Genomic DNA, 18,555 nt, shown 5'->3' with positions numbered 1-18,555 from the left:
GCAAACAGCCAGATTGAGAGGCGGACTAGTAGTGAGGAGAGAAAGCCTCCGGATAGAAGGCAGCAGCTGAGAATCTTTGGGACCATCCCCGGCTATCAGAGAAGAATGGTAGGGTTGTGCAGAGAACATGGCAGAGAGGGTGGGACAAACTGCAAGAGGGAGAGATTACGGTTGGGGAGGAGAGATTGTTAGGGGGTCTTGGGAGAGATCCCATGGTGAGAGATCATGGGGTGTTCTGACAATCACAGGGTGGAGGATCCAAGAGATCACGGGGAAGTGATCATCAGATCATGGGGATGGTGGTCTGAGTATTGTAGTGGGTGCAGTAACGGAAGATCATGGGAGCTTAGTTTGAGGGGTTGGGTAGGGAGCACCCCCTGGTCCTTCTGGCCCACAAGCGTTGCTAGAAAAACATTTACCTGCTGAATCCAGTAGCTCTTGTCTCCCTTCATTTGCTGAGGCCTGGGAAACAGGTGCTGGAGGTGTTATATCTAACTTGATGATTTAATTACTGACCAGCCTCTCAAGAGCAGGTAACTCTTCTGACCCCAAACCAGCCACAGTTAAACTGGACATAGTCATGTTTGCATTAAGTTGGGGTCAAAGTTTCCATTTTGAACAATTTAACCTCCCTCTCCAACACTATCCTACTCACTCCAGAGGCAGTGGGGGTAAAATTACCCTGGTGGTCTTCACTGCAGCAATCAATTGTGGCAATTAATTTCATATTGTAATCCCCCACTGTGTCAAGGAAGTTTTTCTAACTTTCCTTTAATTGGTTTAGTCATCATTTTAAACTTGCGTTGCCTTGTTACCACCCGAAGAACTAATGGCATCAAATGTTATTTACCTCATGATAGTCCTTTATAAGCTTGAAAGCTACGATAGATAAACACTTAAGCTTATTGGCTCTAATTTAAAAAAAAACAAACTTTTCATGCCTCTCTCCCTTATCCCTCATAAATATATCCTCACACTCCTGTTACATGCTTCCTATAGTGAGCGTCCAATTTGTAGTGAGTAGAACAGTCAACCCAGGGATATTGGCAATGCCATCTCTTGTCCAGACTATAACATTGCGGTAAATAAATTTTAATTTATAGCTCTTTGTTCAAGAAATTAAACTCAAACTCAAGCTTCCAGATAAGTGCACAATGATATACATCATTTGCAACTTTTCGTTAATCACAGGTTGAACTCCACTGTCACAATGTTTGGATTCTTTTAGATATCCAAATGCCATTCATATTTCTGGCAAAGGAATTTTTTTTTTTTTTTTGCTTTTATTAGTTTTGTCTGATGTCTAACATAAGAGATGATCAATGATGTGAAGGAAAGCTGCTGCATTGGTTTCGGAACAGACATTGGGGCAAATTGACAGATCAGGGGCACAAAAACTAAAAATACCAGTTTATGTTAGTCTTGTGCACTTAAATCTCCTTGACTTATTCATTAGTCAGTGATATTAATGGACACTATGTGAGCCACAGGGAGATTAAAATATACAGTGAAACCATCACTGTGCTTTGATCCATTACAGCATCATCCTTTATCCAATATCATCAATGTTTAATGTAATTCAAGTATAGCAGTTTGTTTTATCAAACAATGTATTATGAATTTCCTCCATTTTACATTATAATGTGCTGGACTGCAAACTACTAAATGTCAGCAATTCTTGTATTTTTTTTTTAAATCTCAGTTTGTTATTTTGCTGAGCTTCCCTTTTGTGTGAGGAAATATAAGACGTTTCTGCTCATGTCTAATAGGAACTGCTGGTTGTTCCCAATTGGTATGAATTCTATGTTGGGTAAATGGAGTACATACATTGGAAAACGTAAGCTGTTGTGAGGAGGCGGCTCACAGCATAGGGACTTAATGAACTCAGTTGACTCCTGAGTTGATGGAACACTTTTCCATTGATGTTCTCCTAAAACTACAATATACGGATGTAAGAATGGCAGTGTGACTGCTGCCTTGATGTGAAATAATTTGCATTTTGCCTCAATGCAGAACACTAATGATGCAGATGGCAGCACAGTGGCAATGTCATTGAACTAGTAATGCCTTGGTAAAAATAGAAAATGCTGGAAAAACTCAGCAGGCCTGACAGTATCTGTGGAGAGAGCTCTGAAGAAGTCTTACGGACTCGACACATTAACTCTGGTTCTCCCTCCTCTGAAGAAGAGTCATACGGACTCATACGGACTTAAAACATTAACCCTGTTTCTCTCTCCACAGACCTGCTGAGTTTTTCCAGCGTTTTCCATTTTTATTTCAGATTTCCAGAATCCACATTATTTTGCTTATATTTTAGTAACCTGGAGGTCTACACTAATGCCCGCGGGACATGGGTTCAAATCCCAGTACAGCAGCTGGTGGAATTTAAATCCAATTAATAAATCTGAAATATAAAGCTTGTTTCAGTAATGGTGACCATGAAACTATCATTGATTGTTGTAAAAACCCATCTGGCTCATGAAGGAAATCTGCCATCTTTGCCTGGTCTGGCCTACATGTGACTCCAGACCCACAGCAATGTGGTTGACTCTTAACTGCCCTCTGAAGTGGCCTAGCCTCGGTTCAAGGGCAATTAGGGATGGGCAACAAATGCTGACCTTGCCAGCGGCACCCTCGTCCCATGAAAGAATAAAAGAAAACTAATGATTAAGCTATTGGGTCATTACTTTTATTGTCAAACAATGTATATGAAAGTAAGAGCTTCTGCCCCCCCCCCCCCCCCCACCTCATCTCCCCCCCAGTGAGGAGCAAGATTGGGCAGCTTTTGTATATGTACAAAATCTTCAGTTGGATGAGTTAATTGAAATGCTGCATCCATGGAGAAAGATACATTCAGCTTCCTTTCAGAATAATTCTGACAAAAGGTCAGAAATGTTAACTCTTTCAAGTTTCAGTAGTTCAGGTTGTTACAGAGAGCTCATCAGCAGAAATATCAACATTTGTGATTCAGTTTAGCTTTAAACAGATATTTCTGTCAGCCATTTTCTCGTCTAGATGTGGGCCAATTTTCTGGTTCGATTTATAAGAGAAACAGAATGATTGCACCCAAAATTTCCAGATATACATGTCCAAAAGTTAAGGAACCTTGTTTCAGATCATAATCTGAAAATCAACCCTACATTCATTTTAGAATAGATATTAGTTTCCACCTCCGCCAATTTAAATTAAAACGGTACCCAGTGGAAAATAATCCACTATTAAGCTACTGCAACAGCAATAATAACTTGCACTTACATAGTGCCTTAAGCATACTAAAACACACCAAGGGATTTCACAGGATTAACACGACACCAGGTCACATAAGGAGATAATGGTGCAGGTGATCAAAAGCTTGGTCAGTGAGGTAAGTTCTAAGGATCATCTTAGAGAAGGGGAGAAAGGGAGAGAGGTGAAGGTGTTTAAGGAGGAATCCCAGCGCTTAGGGTCTAGGCAGCTGAAGGCAGTACTATGTCCCTACACCACATAGACTGCAGCCGATCAAGAACACAACCACCTTTTCAAGGGCAATTAGGGATGCCTTTTCAGTGACGTGTATATCCCGTAAAGGAATAAAATGATTTTTTAAAAATAGGAAAAGGCACATTGTCAATGGTGGAGTGACTAAAATTGGAGATGTGCAAAAGGCCAAAATTGGTTGAGCGCAGAGATTTTGGAGGGTTGAAGGGCTGAAAGAGGTTACGGAGATGGGGATTTGTACAGCAATGCTCCCTGTAGTCACACGGTGTGCCAAGACTTACTATCAAGGGGTCACATGTTACATAAAGTGCGAGGAAGACTGTCTCCCTTGGTATGTCCCTTCCCCCACCCAGAATGAATAACTACAAGTCACAGCCCAGTTGGTACACTCTCACCTCTGAGTCAGAAGGTTGCGGGTTCAAGTCTTACTCCAAGATTTGAGCACAAAAGTCAAGGCTGATACTCCAGTGCAGTACTGAGGGAGTTCCGCAGTGCTTTTTTGGATGAGATGCTAACCAGATGCCTGTCATAGGCCCTTCAAGAGACAAATGAAGGAAATTGATTCTTTTACAAAGGGGGGAGAAAATATGCTGAGATTGGCTGCGTGGCACCAAGGATTGAATCTCTTACTTTTGTTCTTCAGCATATATCCAATCAAATCACATAATGGGTTGGGGAGAGAAGGCAATCGAGCTTCGTTCTGTGGACAGCGGACGTCTTGATGGAGTGTTTATGCACAAAAAAGCACAGAAACTGAAATTCTTGTGTGAAAGGAATGACAAAGTAAGTCACCAGAATCAAGAATTTTATATTGACGCATAAATGTTTGTCACACTGCTCTCGGGGCCAGAGATTTCTGAGATTCATTAATTTGATCAATGGTGTCATGATAATAGTTGATTATGGTAATGGACTCCAGTATTAGATACTATACGGTTCTCTGTACTATATACGGGGTCACCTCACCTATGGGTTGAAGGTCAGATAGCATATGTTGGAGCCTGCCTTGATAGAGCTCAGATACTGCAGATGTGTGTTCATGTTAGAAAAATGTGTTATCAGTGAAGTTAGCTCAGCTACAATGTGGATGGCCTGTGTGCATATTTAAAAAAAAGCAACAAGAAACTAGACAAATGGCACTTCATTCATGTATTTTTTTTGATACTTCATGTGAATGCTTTACTATCACTGAGTTCTCGCCAGGGACTCAGCTGGACACTTACCTTCCTTTGCCTTTCCTAAGCCCCCATCAAGTAATTCCTCCGTCTCCTGTCAAAGGTCAACTTGGCTTAGCGGCCCCAGCCTGATTCAGAAAGTTGTGGGTTCGAGCCCCACTCCAGGGACTTCGGCATATAATCTAAACAATGCAGCGCCAAGGGAGTGTTGCATTGTCAGAGGTGATGTTATTCAGGTGGGATGGTAAACTGTTGCCCTCTCTTCCCATTTAGGTGCATCCAAAAGATCCCATAACGCTGTTCAAAGAGGAGTGTGGATGTTCTCCTGGTGTATGGCCAACATTCGTTACTCAAACAGGACCTCAAAACAGATTAGCAAAACAGAAAGTTCTGACCAGGTTACACCAGAAAAGGTTAGGAGAATTAAAACCTCTTCTAACTTCTGGGTAACTTTTGCACAGACCCATTCTGACCCCCACAGGACTTCCCCCACACCCACAAACCTCTGGTGTCTCCCCCAGTACCCCCAAGGTACTCCCCCACCAGCCAGGCCTGACTCTCACCTGCAGCCCCTCCGGACTGCGCCCCCCCTCCCCAAGGCCTGTCCCGACCCGAACTGCACCCCACCCCACCCACCCCCCACCCCCCCACCCCCCATTCTGCCCTACAAGGTCCTTCCCTTCAACAGAGCTGCACTCAATGCTGGGACCCAGGGATACACTGCACTACCAGATCTCACCCAGCCTGAGCCAGAAGGTCGGGAGAGATAGGGATTCAAGTAAGGAACTGGGATGGGATTGGCAGTTCAACACTGCTTGCCACTCCGAGGAGGTTCAGGCCCCATGTGTTGTAGGTACACCCATAGCGCTGTTAGGGATAGAGTTCCAGGATTTTGAGCCAATGACAGTGAAGGAACAGCAATAAAGTTCCAAGTCAGGATGGTGTGTGACATGAAGGGGAACTTCCAGGTGGTGGTGGTGTGCCAATTGCGCCAATTTATGTATCAACGCATCAACCCTAATTATTCAACATCTCTTTTAAAAGTAACTCAGCCGCTTAACTGGCTCCGTTTATTAATACTCTCCCTTTTTACTTCCCTTTTAGGTGTTCTTTGCCTCAGCCCAGTCTGGTGGAAGCAGTCAGATTTATTTTATGACACTTGGTCAGAACTCTCTCTTGAACTGGTAGCCTCTGGGAAACTTAAAAACACTCTCTGGAAGTTGGGTTGCCATGAAGTGACCATCTTCACATACTCTCAGTCCCATTGGCATAAAGCACTCTCGACTAATCATGACAATGTAAAAGCTGGCGTTCCATCTACAGCTGACGCCACAGTAGGGTGCAAGAGCCTGCCATCTGTTTCGCCGATGACTAAAACTGGTTTCTGTAATTCTACTGATTTAAGTTAGGGATGTTGTAGCAAATAGAAAATATATTACTGTACTGTTGAGCAAACAAGTAGTGTAGTGTGCCAGCTGTTTGCACATTTACATGTGCACAGGGTCCTTTGCACAATCATGTCTTTATAGTTTATTTGCTCTACAAGTGACAACTTCCAACATTTTACCCCAGTATTTTGTATAGGCTGTATTTTAAATGGGTTTTATGTCAGTAATACTATTATTAAGGTAGTGATGTACTGTATTTTGCATGAAAATAATTCTTTAGCAACTTTTTTAAAGTGGCTTTCTGACCCTTCTGACACCCACAGCACTGCAGTGGCTTTGGGTGACATTGAAGCAGTCAGTCAATCACAACCAGGATTTTTGTGTGGCAATCAGTAGAATTCAGTGAGATAGATTTTCAACATATTGCCTAGGTGTAAAAATGGGCGTAAGAGCATTAGGAACAGGAGTAGACCATTCAGCCATTTGAACCTGCTTCACTGTTCAATTAGACCATGGCTCAGCTACATCTCAGTCCCATTTTCCCATGTTTTCTCGGTATGCCTTGACACCCTGACCCAACAAAAATCTAGCAGTTTCAATCTTGAAAAAGCTCCTGTTGACTCCAGCATCCACTTTGGGGAAGAGAGTTCTAACTTTCCGTCACCCATCAGGTGGAATTTAATTTAATGCTCTCCCTAGGAGAGGGCTGGGAGGCAGGGTGCCATATAATGAGATGGGGAAGGTTCGGGCTGCAGAGCCATCAACTTCCTAACTCCCCCCCCCAATTAAGCTCAGGGTGGTAAAGGTCCAGAATAGCCTTCCCACCCGTAGGTCAAGTCAAGCCTTTAAGGATCATTTAAGGGCCTTGACCCACCGGTGCAGTTATTTAACAAGCGGCTGGCGGGGGCCTGCAGCTGGATGGGGGTGGTGGCATCCCTGCTTCCCAGGCATTCTGTGCCCAATGGAGGGAGCCACCTGGGGCAAGTCTGGCACCCGTGGTAAGACATCCCCATGCCCTTTTCACCGACGTCCCTCTGCTACCTCGCCGGGCTCTCCGGGAACCTCTACAGCAGCCAGCAGGCTGCCCAATTGGGACCGAATCTCGACGGGGGTCCAATAGATGACTGCGGGTTGGGGGGGGGGGGGGGGGAGCTGGAATTGGATGGATGGGGTGAGCCCCTCGCCGCAACCATAAAGTTCCACCCGTTGTGTGATTTCACTCCTGAATGGCCTGGCTCTAGTTTTCAGATCATGTCCTATTATTCTAGATTTCCTCCACCACAGGAAATAGATTTTTTTGTTCCTAACCTATCAAGTTTTTTGTTAACATTTTAAACATCTCAATCTGACCTACAGACCAACCAGTGGAAATTGAAATTGGGCGGTCTCAATAGTGGGCAATCAATCCCCAACATCAGTTTGAAGCCTGTTTGACAGGTTGAAAATCTGCCCTAGCGTTTTTGAAAAAGTTTTAGTATTTTATCAAGGCCTGCAATTTCCCATTGCTTCTCTAGTATCAACGTTAACTTGGGTTTTGGTGCGAATTCTCCGACGTGAGGGATTACATAAGGTTTGGCTGCTTAAGGCTCGGATAGGGGTGCTGGTAAAGTCCCTTGTGTAGAAGAATTCGCTGTCCACTCCTCTCTGCAATGCCAGGAGGCACGTTCACTTTCACTGAAACCCAATCATCACGTCCTTCCCTCTCCAAGTAGTGTTCAAGCAAATTATCTAACTGCTGTACAATGAGTTATATTACGCGTCCCTGGTATATTTTCTGATATTTCATTAAATAAGTAAGACACAGGAAAAAGTGGTGCATGAAAGCGCCTGACAAGCTGGTTTGGAGGGATGAGAGCAAGAAAACATATCGAAGAGAAGAGTGCACTTTTTTGTCGCGGGGTTTTGCTGTTCAGCTGCTGTCACCCCTGTCAGTGGGCTGTGCCTGTACAATTAGTGGCTTTGAGGATGTGTTTGACAGATCAGTCTCTGAACAGATTAGTAATCCCTATTCAGTGCCAAATGATGCACCAATAGTAGCCATTTCTCCAATGCTCCCAAATCCAAAGGGATAATAACATAAATGGGAAAATAGGTCTTGCATATTCCATTGAACAAGCCTAATAACAGCAAATCCCATAAATTTCCATGGATTTTCTTTACTGATCTTCCTGCTTGCTTTATTGGGAGGATCACGAATGCTAATTTAGTTGCTGAGTTTGCCCAGGAAAAGAAATATACAATCTGAAGTTCCATTTTTTTTTAAGAAATTGAAAATACAAACATATGAATCAGGAGCAGGAGTAGGCCACTTAGCCCCCTAGACCTTGCTCTGCCATTCAGTAAGATCATGACTGATCTGGTTGTAACCTCAGGTCCATATCCCGAGCTAGCCCCAATAACCTTTCACCCCCTTGCTTATCAAGAATCTATTAAAAATGTTCAAGGACTCTGCTTCCACTACCTTTTGAGGAAGAGTTCGAAAGACTCACTACCCTCTGAGAGAAAAAAATTCTCATCTCTGTCTTAAATGGGTGAGCCCTTATTTTTAAACAATGATCCTCGTCCTAGATTCTCCCACAAGAGGAAACATCCTTTCCACATCCACCCTGTCAAGACCCCTCAGGATCTTTTATGTTTCAATCAAGTCACCTCTTACTCTTCTAAACTCCAGTGGATACAAGCTTTCCATGTCCAACCTTTCCACATAAGATAACCCTCCCATTCCAGGTATACTACTCTCTGAACTGCTTCCAATATATTTACATCCTTCCTTAAATAAGGAGAACAATACTATACACAGTCCTCCAGATGTGGTCTCACTAATACCCTGTATAACTGAAGCATAACCTCTCTACTTTTGCATTCAATTTCCCTCACAATTAACGATAACATTCTATTAGCTTTTCTAATTACTTGCTGTACCTGCATATTAACCTTTTGTGATTCATGCACTAGGTCACCCAGATCCCTCTGAAATGACCTCTGAATACTTTGGCAGCCATTCCACATCAGTTTTAAAAGCAGGAAGTGCTTAAAATATACTGTAGATCTTGTGAAAGGTACAGAGGGGAAAGCATTCTTAAAATGGATTAAGAAGACCTATTTTAGCCAGTATTTAGCAAACCCAACAAGCGAGGTTGTTGGGCAGGGGTGGGGGTATGGGTAGGGTTGATCCTGCCCTTAGTTTTAGGGAGTGAAGGTGGAAGGGGTTTCAGCAGGAGAGCAGCTTGGTGAAAGTGATCATAACTCAGTTAGATTTAGGGTAGTTCAATCCTAACTACAGTTTGCAGATGATAAAAAAAATAGCCAAGTGGTTGATATTGAAGAAGAAAGCTGTAGACTGCATGCAGGTATCAAAGGACTAGTGTAGTAGACAGAAAAGTAGCAAATGGAGTGAATTGTGAGGTAATACATTTGGAGAAGGCTAGCAAGGCAAGGAAGTACACAATAAATAAGTAGGATACAGAGGAGTATAGAGGAAGAGAGGGACTTTGGAGTGCATGTCCACAGATCCCAGAAAGTGGCTGGACAGGTCGATAAGCTGGTCAAAAGGGCATACAGGATACTTGACTTTATTAGCTGAGACATAGAATATGAGGGCCTGGAGGTTATACTGGAACTGTATAAAACACTGCTTAGGCCACGGCTGGAATACTGCATGCAGTTCTGGTCATTGGACTATCAGAAAGATATGATTATACTCAAGAGGGTGCAGAGGAGATTTACAAGGATGCTTCCTAGACTGGAGAATTTTAGTCATGAGGAAAGATTGGATCGGCTTCCTTTGGAGCAGAGAAGGCTGATGGGATACCTAACTGAAGTGTATAAACTTACGAGGGGTTGAAATGGAATGGGTAAGAAGGGCCTATTCCCTTTGGTTAGGGGACCCATAATGAGGGGGGGGACATAGATTTAGACCAAGAGGTGGATTAGAGTGAAAATTGTTTCGCCTAAAAGGTGGTGAGGTCAGGAAATTACAGCCTATGATATTGTGAACCCTCAGCTTCTACCAAAAAAGGGTGAAAGTTTCAGGCTTTACGTTTGTCTGCTGCTTCAGTTTCTTTCCTGCTTCTGATACCCGTGAGAAATATTGTTGCTGTTCAGCAGACGGTTTGACCTGATTAGCCAATCAGGTGCAGTCTGAAACATCTCCTGAACTTTTGCCTCCTCCCCACCCTCAGTTTATTTTTAACCACACACCTACAACCCACAGAGTTGTCTATAACGTTCCCCTAGAAAAAAAGAGCAGGAAGTAAGAGAAAGAAATAAGGGAAAGAGAGGAGGGAAATGTGCAAAGTGGCAGAATGAGGAAGAAAGGGAGCATGCACACAGACAAAGATGGGGCAGGATTTTACAGAGCTACCAGCTGATCGGAGGGTCAGGGAGCTCTGTAGTCCCAACAGCGCCACCGGGAGTGGTGGCCATTGCTAGGACTGCAGGCAGCCCCCATTGCACCCTGGTAAATCTGGGGTCTGGAGTTTCGGTGAGTGGGGTGCAAGGCCAAGCTCAGGAGACCAGGAGGGGAATGATCGTGGAGGAAGGGTGCCTCTGATGAGCTCAGGATGCCTGCAAAGGAAGTCCCCCACCCCCCCCTCCTTATCTGACAAATTAACCAGCCCACGTGGTTAAAGCTATTAAAGTCAGACTTCCCACATGCCATGGGCCTCCACCTACTGAGGTCACTTAAGGGTCTCAGTAGGCCAAAGGTGGGCAGGCCACTCGACACCTCCCCCGCATCCTTTGTAAAATTTTAGATGGGTCGGGGGCTGGGCAGTTGGGCAGTGGGGAAGCCACCCACTGCATTTTACATGCCCCCCGCCTTCAAAGCAGCCAGATAGGAAACATAAAATCCAGCCAGTTGAGCGAAACAAATAGAAAGAGAAAAGGAACAGAAAGATTCAAATAGAGGGAGAAAGAAATGTTCAGAGAAGGAAAGAAGTGAGCAAAGAGAGAAAGAGGTGAGGGGAAAGTAGAGAGCAGAGAGAAAGAGAGAGAGAAGAGGTGAGCAGAGACAGTTACAAAGAAAGAAAAAGGTGGAGAGAAAAACAAAGAGAAAGAAATGAGCAAAAAGAGAAACAAGCAAAGGAAAAGAAAAGAGTGGGGATTTAAACCAGAGAAGTGAGATTGAAATATCAGTGAGGTAGAGAGATAATGGAAAATGAGTTATGTGAGAAAGCCAGCAGAGAAAGATAAATCAATCAAAGAGAATGAAATATGGAGAGTAATATAGACAGATTGATGTTCTAATGTACCTCTTTGAATTATATTCACAGTTTCATAATTTTCATATTGCTATTAGTGATTTCCCACAAGTAGATACTGGGCAAGACATTGAGAAATGAAGGAGAGCTAAGGGGCAGGAGAAGTTTTAATCTAAAAAACAAATCTATTTTGCTGCAATAGCACTTAACACACTGTTCATTCTATGGATCCTCATTCCCAGCAGAAACTGGTTTCATTAGCTCATCAAAGAACAGACTGCAGAAAATAATATTCTGACTGTCTACTTTGATGTCAAAGGATGAACTGATAATTATGCGCAGCTGTTAAACCTGACTGTACTCCAATTAAAGAAGACTATTAGGCTAAAAGCAAAATACTGTGGATGCTGGAAATCTGAAACAAAAACAGAAAATGCGGGAAAATCTCAAGAAGTCTAGCAGCATCTATGGAGAGAGAAACAGAGTTAACGTTTTGAGTCCGTATGACCCTTCTTCAGAGCTGAAGAGAAGTGGAAATGTGATGAAATTTATACTGTTTAAGGGGAGTGGAGCAGTGAAGCTGGATAGAAGGCCAGAGATAGGTGGAGGCAAAGGAGAGATTGACAACGGTGTCATGAACTAAAGGACAAAGGGGGTGTTAATTGTAGCGGTAAGGGCTAGAAAACATGCTGATAGTGGGAAAGGTAAGAAAGCAGAATGTGATAATAGCAGAACAAGGGCCAGCACTCTGAAAAAGGCAAGTAACAGATGGCACTTTTGGGGATCGGGTGGGGAGGGGGCGGTGATGGGAGAAAAAGGATAGAAAATGGGATAGAGGGGGGAATAAAATAGAGGATAAAACCATGGATAATTGAATAAAAATAAGTGGATAAAAAATAAAAATGAGTATAGAAAAAAGGGGATTACAAAGGGATGAGGATAGAGGGAAGAGTTCATGTCATTGTACTTGTACCTGTGCTGGTTCAATGTTTTAATTGTCTACAGTAATCTTACTTCCTTACCCTTTTTAATACTTTAATTTGTTCTTAAATAGCTAATATATTTATCTAATTCCTTCCTAAATTTTGCACTTGACTAAACTTTAATTGACACTTGCAAATGGACTCCATATTCTGAAGTGAGAAAAAGTTCAACTTTTTTATGCTTCAATACTTATCCTAAATTATCCTTATTACTGATGCACTGACTAGAAATAATTTTTTACTGTTTATCTTATCATTAGGTCATCCCATGTCTTCCTTCCTGCAATGACTACACACCAGTAACATCCAAGTATTTCTCTGCAACACCTCTATTACTCCAATATACTTTCTATAATGTGGATGACAAGAGTGCACATAGTACTCCAAATATTGATTAATTACCTTGCTGTGTCCATGAACTGTATAATAAATCTTGAGTTCCCTTTACCCTTCCACATCTGTTTCTAAAGATCAATGTTAAGTATACCCCAAGATCTCTCTCTATCTCTGCACCATTGAGAATTTTTCCAATTCTATTCACTGTTCTTCTTTGCCAAGTTGGGCTACTTTGCAGTTATCCTTGTCGAACTGCATTTACCATTCCTCTGCCCGCCCTCCTAATTGTCAGTAATTTGTAGACAGAGTCCAGTCTGTGGGTGTCTGATTCTATAATAAAATAGGAATAAGAGTGTTACTATCACTGATTGCTTTAAGCAGATTGAGACCAAGCTCTTGGCTCAATTGAATGGCCTGCTTCCAAACTTGTATTGTAAGCTCAGGTCAAATCTTTGGGGTGCAAAGCCAATGCGAATACTTCAAATTATACTGGGAAGAGGGAAAATTCAAAATCCTACCTCTGGAATTAAGACCTGGAACTCCACTTTTTACATATAACTGATCCAAGAAAGGAAACATCTGAAAACGCAGACTAGCCCCAAAGCAATTGGAGCTAATTTTAACTTTGAGTTTGGGTTATAAATGGATCCCATCACCTACTATTCATCTCTCCTGGTTTTCAATTCAATAGTTTCCATTGTAACAAAGTGTGATTTGGACATATTGCAAGAACATTTCAAGAATCCCATCAACCTGATTTCCTTAAGAATAATTATGCTGCAACCAATTTTATTTAGTTTTCAAGAAAGTTGTAACCTCGCGTAGGATACCATGGGAAAAGATAATATTAATTCATTGGGATGCAGACTCACTGATTGTTTTGAAACAATCTACAGATAGGAAGACTGGAGCTTCAAAATGCTGAAAACTGTCAAGATTATTAAAGTTACCTTCCCCTAGTTAGTAGTGGACCGGAAACGACTCTCAGTGATATTAATGACTGAAGATTTTCCACATGATATTCTATCATCTGGTATTTTGACTAAACCATTGCAAATAAATGAGCCAATGCCTACTTTTAAAAAGCAGATGAAAGAATGTGGACCATTTCATTTAACATCTGCCTACTCCTTATATCAGAACTTATATCTCTTAAATATGCTGGGAGCTATATTTTCTGCACATCAAAAATGGTTGAGGGCTCTCCCCACTGACCTGAGTGTCGCAGAGGTCACACAACTCTGACCCTAGCTCAACCAGCCCATCCCAAACCCCAGGGACTAAGTCGCTTGCATGACCACCCTGGCCTGACCTGACCCACCTGCATCCCAACTGGGTGCAAAATCATTTCTTTTTCCATCCCCCACTGGAACCTTTCCACTGATGATTGAGGGCCTTCAGCAGCACTTGCTTCAGGTTTCAACGGGCTTTAGCCCTGTGTTGGAGCTGTACAAGGGCAAAAAGGAAAGAATGTCCCACCAAATGCCAGGAGCTACTCCCACCCTGAACCCGAGGCTTTGATTTTTTTTTTGGCTGGCGAGGTAGAGACACTCCATTCGTTTCTCGTTCCCCAGACCGATTATAAAGGTGGTCTGAATGAAAGAGAAGCGGGTTCCACTCCAATTATTCATCATCCTCACCTGGGGGAAATACAGAATGAAACCCCAATAATTTTGAAGCCTATTAAAATAGTTAATTGATTTGCAAGGACCAAAAATACTATCTTTAAATACCTTTTTCTTACGAATGTTTTAAATAGAATTCCAAGGATAAGTGTGTTAATCAATCCGCCGAGTTCATTGGATTGTTTCTGCATTCCAGACATGGTATTTGGTGATGTGGACTTCAAGGCATCTGCTTCCTGTGCCAATGACAGTTTTTGGAATACAACCCGAAAATTCCCAACGACCATTTGATAGGCACTTTACTGCCAAAGGTGTTCTTTTTTTAATATTTTCTGTCAATTTCTAGTTCTTTATGTACCTGAAAATATATTCACTCACAATTTTAACAAGAGCTATAACTTTGTGTGAGAAGCTAACAAAATATCTAGTAAAATGAAGAATTTTTGTGAAATGTTATCTCTGCAAAGAGCTAAATAAAACTCAGTTGTGAAAGCACTTTAAAGGGGCAGATCAACTACAAAGGGTTTGGAGCCCAGCATTGCAAGTTAGCAATTAGGGATAGTCTTATTTTTCAATCTGTAATTATGCACTTGAATTCTTTGTAACATTTAGAATCACTAGGTCATTAATTACTGAGGATCACAGTACTTTGCAGTGAAAGCAGCCTCCAATAGGATAATGAGAATAGTCATCGCACTTCCAGTTTGATCCAAAGCTTTTAAATGAGATCTAAATCTCATTGTTATTTATCTTTCTGTTCACCCTACCGTTCTCTGTAAGTCTTTATGACCTTATGTTATGTTCAAGGCGCTATCTACATGGAAATCACTGTTGCTGTTCATTCAGTTATTGTGAATGCCTTTCAAGCATTTTTTTATTCCTCTTGCTGTGTCACTCTGTGCTCATGCAGTTAGGTCGCCTGAGTTTACCTGGGTATGGATTATCCACTTTTCCAGCATTGGGTGAATCTCTGGTGGTGTGATCTCCTCTATCCTTGCACCCTCCCTATCAAAAAATATGCACTCCTGACCCTGGTGAACATCCATTCTCAGAGTCACTTTATTTATTTGGCAAGCTTCCTGGCCTCCACTGGTGTAACCTAGGAGAGGAGGTAGAAATTTCCTGATGTGTTACTGGTAGTTTGCAAATCAAACAATATTTGCACCTAGCTCTGTGGCCTGTATAATTACACCCTTTGAAATCGATTGTAAGAGGTAAATTTCTCTCCCCATGCTGCCATAACAACAAAGGATATCAGGAGCATCCAATGTTGCTTTGAGTCAAAAGCAGGAAATACATCTGATATACTTCATCTCAATGCAACCACAATATTTCCACCACATGTGGAGACACATCACTTTCCAGGGAAAATTAGGAAAGTTAATGATGTGTGGGAGCATAATCCTGATCTGTTTCCTACTCCAGCTCTGCTCAGCTGAACAATCTGTCAGGGGAGGCAGAGAAATCACTTCCAACGTCCTTTTCATATACAGCATTTTGGTAGATGACAAGCTCGGTGTAAAGCACAATATGAAATGGGTTTAGTTACATAAACAAGAACATCATAGAGATTGGGCTTTACACAGAAACTGCGAATCTGTAGTGACATTTTTCCCTTATAATTCTTACTGGAACATATAAGGCAACTCCAGCGACCTAAGCAAATGAGGGTATAGTAGTGTGACCAAGAAAATGGGAAATGGCTGGAACGATTGTGTTATTAAAGGGAGAGAGGGGTGTGTAATGCAATAATGAGAATGACTTGAATACTAGAACTTGTTAGTCTAATTCATTGGAGTCCTAAAAATTGTCCTTGGGGGCTGTTTCAATCTATACATAGACCCTTATGCACCATATGTATTTATTAATTTAGATTAATGTTCTTTTACTGTGCGTCAATCTCAAGCTGTGGATTTTTCTGCTGAGATTTACCCATATGAAAAGCAAACATGCTAATAGCAGGTCATTTCAAACCACCTTGACCCCACACACTTTAGCAGGCTGCATCAATGAGTAAGAAACACAAATAGAGATAAATATGAGTCACCAGGATGGATGGTGCATTTGATGTAATTAGGATGTCCCTGATTTGCTAGTTTGAATGTTGTACTGATATTAAAACGCAATTAGAGGATATTAAGCAAATTCTTGAAATGCTTCTTTGAGAACCAATCTTTGATTCAAGTTATCAAAATTTCACAAAATATTTTGTATTCAAATACTTTCTGTGTGCACATTCCTAAACTTACGTGCTTTCTACAAAGCCTTTCTGCCACACCTACAGTATTTGTATTTATCATACTTTTAATTTTGATTGAGTCAGCCCAGTTTCCATTTCCTAGGTAGTTGGTGCTTTGCTTTTTGGCAGACATTTACACAGTGTCTTAACCCTTACTGCTCATCCCCCATCTCCGCAGGACTGCCCTCAGAATGAAAAGAGCTCCCCCAACTGCGGGTAATTTGTGTTTCCAGTGCTAGCCTGAAACTGGTGTTAAATTGGTTGAGCATTCTTAAAAAGGTAAAAATTTTAAAGGCACCAAAAGTATAGGAGTCTGGTCCTGATCACTGCAGGGAATACAGCTTTTGAGTTGGGGTCCTCTGAATGGATTTCCCCATGTTAACTCAGGCAAACTATGACCTTACCAGTAATGTTTGATTCAAAAAATGCCAGGTCCAGTTCACTACCGGACAACCCATTTTATTCCCATATGAGATTCTCTTTCACCTCTATTTCTGCCCATTCCCTTTCATTCACTTTTCCTCTGCACTAAATTTTCTCCCCCTCTTCCATCCCTGACCCTTTCTGCAGTGGCCTCTGTGCCTCCCCCCCACCCCCCAATCTCCCATCATGGCAGCACCTGTAGCTTTTCTCCAGATCCCACCTGACTTTTCTCACTGTCTCCGCTCTCCCATTTCATATGACACCCCCATTCCTTTCCAAACAGACCCCCCACTCCAAGCAGCCTCCTCCACTGCACTCCCAGTGATGACTAATGACCACCTTCATAGTGTTCCCCAAACCGCAGGGCACCTCATCGACTACTCGGACACCCAGAGGCCCCTTGCATTCAATACAATCGCATTCTGCTATCCCAACCCAAGACCAGCCTTGCACCACACCACTCGCACAGGATCAACCTCCCAACACCACGGAACCACATGATTATCCTAACTCCCCAGCATAGTTTATGTTGTAAAAACAAAAAAACTGTGGATGCTGGAAATCCAAAACAAAAACAGAATTACCTGGAAAAACTCAGCAGGTCTGGCAGCATCGGCGGAGAAGAAAAGAGTTGACGTTTCGAGTCCTCATGACCCTTCGACAGAACTTGAGTTCTGTCGAAGGGTCATGAGGACTCGAAACGTCAACTCTTTTCTTCTCCGCCGATGCTGCCAGACCTGCTGAGTTTTTCCAGGTAATTCTGTTATAGTTTATGTTGTGTCTGCCAATCTATTTCCATTGTAAAACTTCACCCTACCCTGTTCCTGTGTATACTAGCCTTTAACAAAAGGCAAACATTAAAATTAACTATGTAACGAATATGCAATTAAGCCAGCAGTGTACACTTTGCACAGATAGATGCACAGGGTCATGAAAGTCAACCTGTAAAAACCACTAATGCTATCACAATGCTGTGTAATAAAAATGCAATTTAACTTATTTAATCAACAGCCCTGATAATGTATTGTATGACACATGAGGCAGAATAACATACCTTTCAACCCAGCGTGACAATCCACTCATTCCAGTTTAAAGTGATCCAAGATGTGCGAGAATCACTTTGTATTCTCAATGAGCATTAATCCTAAATGAATGTGACTGCTTTTTGTTATTTTTGTGAACAAAATTTACTTGAATAAACATAAATCAAATATATTTCAAAAAGTTGCTTGTGGTGGTGTCAATGTTGACAGTTTTAACATTAATGCCTATCTGGACTTACAGAAAGAATACTTTCATTTTTCATTGCAGGCTTCTCGAGAGACTTGAAATCCTATTCTCTCGTATCAAAATATAGATCGGTGTGCAATAAGAATTAAGATGTAACACAGTCCTGAAATTTCTATTTAGTTTGCTTCCCCTTCTCTCGTGAACCCATGAACTCCATTGTTGCTCATTAGGTGAAGCTTTGCAGGATGTGAATCTCATGCTCTTGACCAATTTTCCACAAACAATCCAATCAGACTCAAATTGCCAGAGAAGTTTGAGCTTGAGACTTAGTATCTGCTCGGAGCAATATTTTGCTTTATAATGCCTTTGTGAAGCACCTTGGGATGTTCCTTAAATTAGAGATGCTATATAAATCCAAGCTGCTGTTGGTAAAAGCCATTTGAAGAGTCATCCCTGTTTTGTACATTATAATTTAATA

The 18,555-nt window shown here is 42.0% G+C and overlaps 1 protein-coding gene across 7 annotated transcripts in view; it reads left to right on the top strand.

Annotated features, from left to right (window-relative positions):
* Nucleotides 1-7,164, top strand: part of si:zfos-2326c3.2 (mitogen-activated protein kinase kinase kinase kinase 4) — a 280,244-nt gene extending 273,080 nt beyond the window's left edge. For all 7 annotated transcript variants that reach the window (XM_041195370.1, XM_041195371.1, XM_041195368.1 and 4 more), the window contains 2 exons: nucleotides 4,121-4,260; nucleotides 5,757-7,164. In XM_041195370.1, coding sequence (XP_041051304.1) covers nucleotides 4,121-4,260; nucleotides 5,757-5,840 — 224 coding nt within the window. In that variant the 3' untranslated portion in view covers nucleotides 5,841-7,164. The remainder of the gene's footprint in view (nucleotides 1-4,120; nucleotides 4,261-5,756) is intronic.
* The last annotated feature ends 11,391 nt before the right edge of the window (nucleotides 7,165-18,555 follow it).

Source organism: Carcharodon carcharias, chromosome 9 (assembly GCF_017639515.1).
Source record: "Carcharodon carcharias isolate sCarCar2 chromosome 9, sCarCar2.pri, whole genome shotgun sequence".
In the NCBI taxonomy this organism is placed as follows: Eukaryota; Metazoa; Chordata; class Chondrichthyes; order Lamniformes; family Lamnidae; genus Carcharodon; species Carcharodon carcharias.
The sequence above is the reverse complement of the archived record's forward strand: the minus strand, read 5'-3'. Positions and strand labels throughout refer to the sequence as shown.